The 7,507-nt window shown below is 33.4% G+C and overlaps 1 protein-coding gene across 1 annotated transcript; it reads right to left on the reverse strand.

Moving 5' to 3' along the window:
- Positions 1-316: 316 nt before the first annotated feature.
- Positions 317-6,939, reverse strand: LOC133189053 (threonine synthase-like 2). Its single transcript, XM_061324493.1, has 8 exons — positions 6,708-6,939; positions 6,156-6,350; positions 5,701-5,853; positions 2,576-2,727; positions 2,159-2,225; positions 1,275-1,423; positions 746-1,014; positions 317-563 (listed from the first exon to the last, which is right to left on the reverse strand). The coding sequence occupies exons 1-8, from the start codon at positions 6,928-6,930 to the stop codon at positions 347-349; spliced, it is 1,425 nt and encodes a 474-aa protein (XP_061180477.1). The 5' UTR covers positions 6,931-6,939; the 3' UTR covers positions 317-346.
- Between the last annotated feature and the right edge of the window lie 568 nt (positions 6,940-7,507).

Here is a 7,507-nt window from a genome sequence, read left to right on the forward strand (position 1 = left end):
ACACGCAATTCCAACATTAGTAAATTGAACTTGCAAAGATACCTTAATACGAAAACGTACATATATTTTTTCATTACATAGGTACCTGTATTTGAACTTTGTCATAATTATTTAATTTTGACACTTTAATAATTAAAGTTTCAAAGTGAAGCCAAGGTCATCACGTGTCGGTAATCATCAACCTGTTTCGAATATATTGCGGGTGCTTTCTAGCTGGATGTATACTATCTCCATGGTCACGGTATACCTGAGTATATACATGTAAATTAACATATAGTGTTTAATAGTGTTTAAATTTTACACATAAAATTGACAGCATAGATTTACTTCTAACAATTCATTATTTCTATACTCTGTTTTTGTCTATTTCCTCTATTTTATCCCGTAACATCTGCAGCCAGTCTTCACCTTTATTCAAGTCTTTGTATTTTTGTTTACTTTCGAAAAGCTGCGCAACTCGTGGATCACGTGTATATGGAATGGATGCTGATTGAAGCGCCTCTTCGAACTTGATGACAGAGGCTGTTGCTATCACAACACGGATTTTCTTATCCTCTGGATTTCTGTTTGACAAGGAGAGAACTGAGATAATATTTTTTAATTAATGTTGTTTATGATTCAAATAGGATTTTGTGAACAATTTTTTTGAAAATTATGCTTTCTGACATAAAGCAAAAGCCACGTTTAATATTTTAAACATTTTCTTTACTGTATGGCTGCAACTGACTTTATGAAACATGAATACCTTTGCATTTGGTAATAGTGATATCCTACTCCTACAGCAGTATGGGGACACAGCAGGTACTCATAAGTATCCCAGGTACTTTTCATCGTCTTGCGGACAACGTCGTCGGATGCAACAAATGTGTCCACTATAACCTTTCGTACAGCATCGGAAATTTCTTCAGGAACCGTGACACTTCCGGTCTCTTCAAACTCTTTCATTAGTTTCTTTATCGATGCACAATCTCCACCAGACACCACATACCATATCCTCTCCATATTATACGGGATCTATTTTTAAAAAAAAAGCTATTGGTCGTATGGATGTTCATAAGCCAGCTAGCTTCAATATCTAATCATTTCACTCATCAAATCGACTGCATGTACTTTTAAAAAACATACAAGGGCCACAATACCAACGCATTGACCTTTTTGAATTAAAATTCTTTTCTTCCTTCTCTTTCTTTGTTTTCTTTTCTTTTTCTTCCTATTATTATTTTCTTTTAAATTTGTTTTGAAAAATATCAAGTACATTTTGAAGATCATTTCACCTGTATATCCATAGCAGGAGCTAATGTTGGGATCACGTGATCAGCAATTCTGTAATCTCCTGTTTTGACCGTCCGTGCAACTACGTCATTTTGTGTTACTGCGCAAACAAACTCTAATGGCACTCCCATCTTTCTTGCAATAATTCCAGCTATTATAAACAAAAGCTATATATAATAGTTAGATCATAATAAGTAGAATTTCAGTGATTAAGAAAGGGCGGAGAGAGCGAAGGAACCGAGTCCCTTCTTAATCGCTAAATTTTTACTTAATATGATCTAACTTACTTAGAACATAACCCACTTTTTTCATTAGCTGATCCATAGTTCTGCGCCAATATTATTTTTCTTTCTTTCGTCTTTGTTTATCAAAGCTGTAAAGTGAAAATTTGACGTCACTGGGAACATAGAAAATTCTTAATGATTGAGTGCATCAGTTAATAGAATAGTAAGCGATTCCTGATTGGATGAAAAAGTGGGTTATGTTCAATATAAATTAATTACATAGAAGAAAGAATGCAGTTATACGTATTATTTAATTTCAACCTCCCTCTCCTTTGAAAACATAGACCATTTTGGTAGCACTTTAAAAGATATCTTTAACTGATTTTTTTTTAATTCCAGGGTAATATTAATTTTTTTTTCTGCATTGTTTATTAGGTAAATGTGTACATTTCTGGCAGTTGCGATCAGTCGCGTGATCAGATTGTCCTAGAACTTCTCTTAGCGATATACACTCTGACGTCTGAAGGAAAGGTCATGAGAGTATATGAAATGAAAAAATGACAGTCACTATGTGTATAATGAAGTGTTTATTTAACTGTTAAATGGAAGTAAAGTTTACTGTTGCTGGTACCAATTTGATAATGAAGGCGAATTCAACTCACATGTGACGTTCCCACAGGCACCTGTAGGAACAACTATTTGTACAACGTCATCACAGGAAGGACACATCTGAATATATATTAAGGAAAAATACATTTATAAATAGGTCAAGAGTGTATAAATGTATAGCCACGTTATTGGACATGACCATCCAATATCGTTGTTAAATCTGTGTTGACTCATACTTAAACCAAAAAAAACTTAGTCGTATTAATGTTGGCATCTGCAATCGTTTTCCGTAGAAAAAAATATCTAATTTCAAAAAATATATCGGGCAAGCCAATTATATTTTTTCTTCAAATGTTCAAGATCTGGTGTTTTTAGCCTCACAATGGAGTATTAAGTTAAATATCGAAAATATATTACAAAATAATCTACATGTATCTATATAGTCTTACAGTACAAAGCATACTACAGACCTGTAGGTAGGCGTATATGTAGTGAACAGTCTGGACCATGATCCGCGCCCAGTTGATGGAATTTATGGATGACAAATTGTGACGCTTTGTGAAGGCATGGTCTTGGAAACACAGTTTAATTGGAATGTCTAAGTCATCTGAAGTTCCGTCGACTGTATCCATATAACACAATTACGTTAAAGGTTTGTCAAAAATATAGTACATAAAAAAAATTCTCGTAAATACAAGGTAATTCAAGGAGTTTTTAAAAGAGGTTTTCGTGTCGCTTGAAAATTAAGCAGAACATTATATCTTTTGAAGTATTAGAGGCAGACATTAAATTTTGACATCTTGCTCTTGTAATGCTTATCTGGAATATAAAATTTTTGGAAAACACCAGAGTTACTGAGCTTGTGACTTTCAACTTGACCATCAAAGTGATTTTCAAAATAGTTCATAGTACATATTGATATGTATTATATAGTATTTGAACTCAGACATATTTAACACGTGAACTGCTATATATAAATTATTTATAAAATAACAAGTTACAGACCATTTGACTTTGACCATTGACCTTTTTTCGAAAATATTCCGAACCGTTACTTCTTTGATAAGACCGCGGAACATTAACTGGCAAAATTGGAAATACGCAGCTTACATCATTTCCATCTGTTACAATCAAAGTTTTCTCAAAATGTTTTCTCAGACGTCCGTGCCGAATTGTACCCGCCCATTCCATCGTCTATCATTAAATGTTTTGACTGTAACAGATGGAAAAGACCTAAGCTGTTTATTTCCAATTTTGCCAGTTAATGTTCTGCGGTCTTAATTAGCGTATACTTGCTGCATATTTATGCGTTATAGCCTCATGATATCGTATTTTCTAACTGTACGTCCCAATAAACCACACAAATTGAGATACGACTATTGTATGAAAATGAACTGAGATTGGTATATCGATTTGGGATTGGTGTATGTACCGATATAGGATTGCAATACAAGTAATGTTGGCTGGCAGCATCATTCAGAGGTAAGACCATATGCGCACCCCATCTAATTTAATAATGACGAATGATTAGTCCATATATTGCTTTTGCAATAGATCTATATTCTTCATTTACTAAATAAGATGGGAAACGTCTATGAGTAATAATTAATCTTATAGAAACTGCAAAATATGAGGGAGTGTTAAATGTTATTTTTCTTCCATTGATAATTACAGTTCTTTACCGAATAAACTGTGCTGTTCCCTAATATTTGGTAGACAGAGTTAACAACTGAAAGGCTTAGTTGATTAAAGATCAGTTTTATAAATTGATGTGTATGTGTATTTTTTTCTTCTCAGGGAAAGGCATCAACTACAAATATAAGTTTTATTTAGTTAGTAGGACCGATAAAAAAAAGTTTACTTCACACTAAGTTTTCATTATATCTGTGATGTTTCTTTTTCAGACGATACAATCATATTTTCCTTGAAAAACTGGGTTTGCTAAGAATGTTGAAACTACCCGGTCGCATATTCACAAACGTGACAGATTATGAATAATACATTTACCATACATTGATATGGCATGTCAAACGTTGCAATATTTGATCTTTTCCATTTGTATTGTATAACTTTCCATTTGTATTGTATAATTTTTATTTGTATTGTATAATTTTTCATTTGTGTTGTATAATTTTCCATTTGGATTTTATAATTTTCCATTTGGATTGTATAATGTTTATTTGTATTCTATATTTTCCATTTGTGTTGTAAAAAAAAATAATTTGTATTGTATAATTTTTATTTGTATTGTATAATTTTCCATTTGCATTGTATAATTTCTGATTTGTATTGTATAATTTCTTATTTGTATGCGATAATTTTTCATTTGTATTGTATCCGAGGATTGTTTATTTATTTCGTTACGAAGGATGTCATTGGTCATAAAATTTAGTCTGTATAAAGGTCTCAGGTGCCCATCACAAACTTAGTCTGGTACCCTTCCCACAATTCCGATCGCGCACTCTCTACAAACACAAACTCGGCTCCTCTATTTGCAGTGCATGCTAAGGGACGACCATTTGATTCTCGGGGGGTGTCGAATCCGATTATTTATTTTCATTCTCTCGCAGGAGAGAATATTTATTTCCAATATGACCAGAGACAAGGAGAAAAACAAAAAGAAGAAAATCCGCCCAAACCCGAAAACTCAGTTTTTTGGGGGTGGGGGTAGGTACCACCACTCAAGGTCAATTTATTTATTTTCTCAGTCAGCATTTCTAAGGACAGATTATTTATTTGTCATCTACCAGCGCTCCTTTTTTAGAATACAATGACCGTCTAACATGCACGCAAATACATATATCGCCGAAATATGGCTGAAATATTGCCGACTCGGCGTTAAACAATAATCAATCAATCAAGCAAGCAAATACATATGAGCCCAGTTTGCTTTGAGCATCCGGAACATCTTCAACCCGATACAGGCTGAAACTTGACCAATGAAATCCTTCGTAACGAAACAAATAAACAGTCCGCGGATACAATACAAATGAAAAATTATCGCATACAAATAAGAAATTTTACAATACAAATAAGAAATTATACAATGCAAATGGAAAATTATACAATACAAATAAAAATTATACAATACAAATGAAAATTATACAATACACATAGAAAATTATAGAATACAAATAAAAATTATACAATACAAATGAAAAATTATACAATACAAATAGAAAATTATACAATACAAATAAAAATTATACAATACAAATGGAAAATTATACAACACAAATGGAAAAGATCGAATATTGCAACGTTTGACATGCCATACATTGACCATGGAAAGTGTAAAATAATGCAAACTATTTCTTCAAGAATCAAATATACTATTATAGTGTCTACATCCTCGGTAATTCGTCTGAGGTTTATCTGTAGATGAAGCAGAGTATTTTGTCGTTCAAAGAGTATTTTGTCGTTCATAAGTGCGACGTAAGGATCAACTCCTTACTTCGCGACTCTAGAGCGTTCTAACCACTGCGTCACGCGGGCGACTAAGTGCAACCTGAGGATTTCAACTTGAGGATTTCCATTTCTATAGTACATATTTAATTAGGAATCACTAATTATTTAAGAATAAAAGCAGGAATACCTCTATAGACATGCACGTTGTTGTCCAAGACTGTGGTCATTTGGAGTTCCTGAATCTGAGAACAGCGCCCTCTAGGAAGAAGCACCACAATGTCAATCCATGGCTGACCTCTAACGGATTCAATGGCTGCGCTTCCGGTATCTCCAGATGTACCTGGATAAATAACATATTTTGGTACATATGCTTATGTCTAGTATAACTCTTACAGACGAAACTGTAAAAAGAAAAAAAATTACAAAAACTATTTTGGACTTAATGTATGATTGGCTGCATTTAAGATGATAAATGTAGCTCTGTTATCATTTCAAACAGATAGCTTCAAACTATAGAGAGATCAGTGGCAGGAATTACTGTGAATTCTTTTAATTTTGTAGAAAAATTAATTATTAATTTATTAATTTATTGTGTAAAGATGGAGTATAGATGCATGTAGGCAGTTTATTATGTCCTCATACCCACGAGAATATTAAGATGTTTCTTTCTTTTGGATAAAAAGTATTGGAGAAATTTGCCAACACAGGACAAAGCCAGATCCTTGAATGCCCATGTTGGTCCATGAAAAAGCTCCATAACATTCAAACCTCCGGGAAGTCGTTTTATTGGTGTGATTTCCGGTGCAGAAAACCGAGAAAATGCACTGTCAAGAAGGTCTGAGAGGGATAAGAACAGTTTTAAACCAAATGTGATGCCATATAGTAAAAATATAGTTATAATTGAATGTTTTAAATAAGTATTTCATTTTATCAAAAAAGTGTAACATAAAAGATTAATGTGCGTTTTGAAAAATATTAATCAAATAAAGGCACCGCAAAGCAGAGCATCCCCTCGCAAAAGAGCATATCGATAGTATAATTGATATCAATAATATAATTGATTACTTCCGTTACGCACGCATTCGATTACTCACTCACCCACACACACACACATATGCGCGTTACTATACCCCCTCCAATCTCGTTGCGAGAGGGGATAATCAGCAATTTGAACTTCTAATTGTAAAATCTTACCATTTAGCATGGGCGAAGGAATTTCATCTTCGCTTACATAGAGAGGGATTATTTTCTTCGCCAACTGTACATACGAAAGGTTGGTCCAAGATTTCAAAACCTTTACATCGATTTTTGGAATTGTTTCTGGAAGAAGGATGCCGCCGTCTTCTGCATAACCTGTATACAAAGCCTCCTCAAATGTTCGGTTTGTGACGTCACCACGAGTACTCTTGTACTTCATGACTTAAACAAGATCTGTGAAGAATCATATCTCTGAAAATTTCTCATGGGAAATAATGACACGTCGTACAGGTCTAATGATGAAAATGGCCTGGATTAATTAATTAACTCAGTACTGTAACAATTTTTTTCTAAGTACAAAAATAATTATTTTCATCAGTGTTTGAGAGCTCCCTAACTGAGAATGGGTGTTAAAAATTCGGAAAATTCTGAGGCTGCCTATTCCAAATCCGGTAGAATTAATGAGTATTGTACATAATAGATCGCCGTACATTTTTACTTTAGTAGCCCTTTAACATTTAGCAACATTTGTCTTTAGAAATCTGTATTAATTTTCTCCACGCACGCACTTGCGTATTACCAAACGACATAATAAAGTAACTAGGCCTAATATACTTTATTATAATGTATGCTTAATTGTGTTGATCGTTTACTAATTATTGATTTATTAGAAATTCGTCTAAGTACACAAGATGAAAAGGGAAATCTTAAAGATCGACGTCCGATAAACAGCATTGATTTCCGTAATATGCCTTGTCATGGTCAAGGTGCATGTAAACCTAATGGGATTAACTCTG

This window comes from Saccostrea echinata, unplaced genomic scaffold (genome assembly GCF_033153115.1).
Source record: "Saccostrea echinata isolate AGI-Se365-2 ecotype Australia unplaced genomic scaffold, CSIRO_AGI_Sech_v1 ptg000016l, whole genome shotgun sequence".
Classification (NCBI taxonomy): Eukaryota; Metazoa; Mollusca; class Bivalvia; order Ostreida; family Ostreidae; genus Saccostrea; species Saccostrea echinata.

Bases quoted from the DNA above. Each gene is read 5' to 3' on its own strand.
- LOC133189053 (XM_061324493.1), bottom strand. From the start codon at position 6,930: ATGAAGTACAAGAGTACTCGTGGTGACGTCACAAACCGAACATTTGAG. The intron at 2,226-2,575 runs GTCTGTAGTATG...ATATATATTCAG, and splicing joins ACATATACGCCTACCTACAG to ATGTGTCCTTCCTGTGATGA. The intron at 1,424-2,158 runs GTGAGTTGAATT...TGTTTATAATAG, and splicing joins TGCCTGTGGGAACGTCACAT to CTGGAATTATTGCAAGAAAG.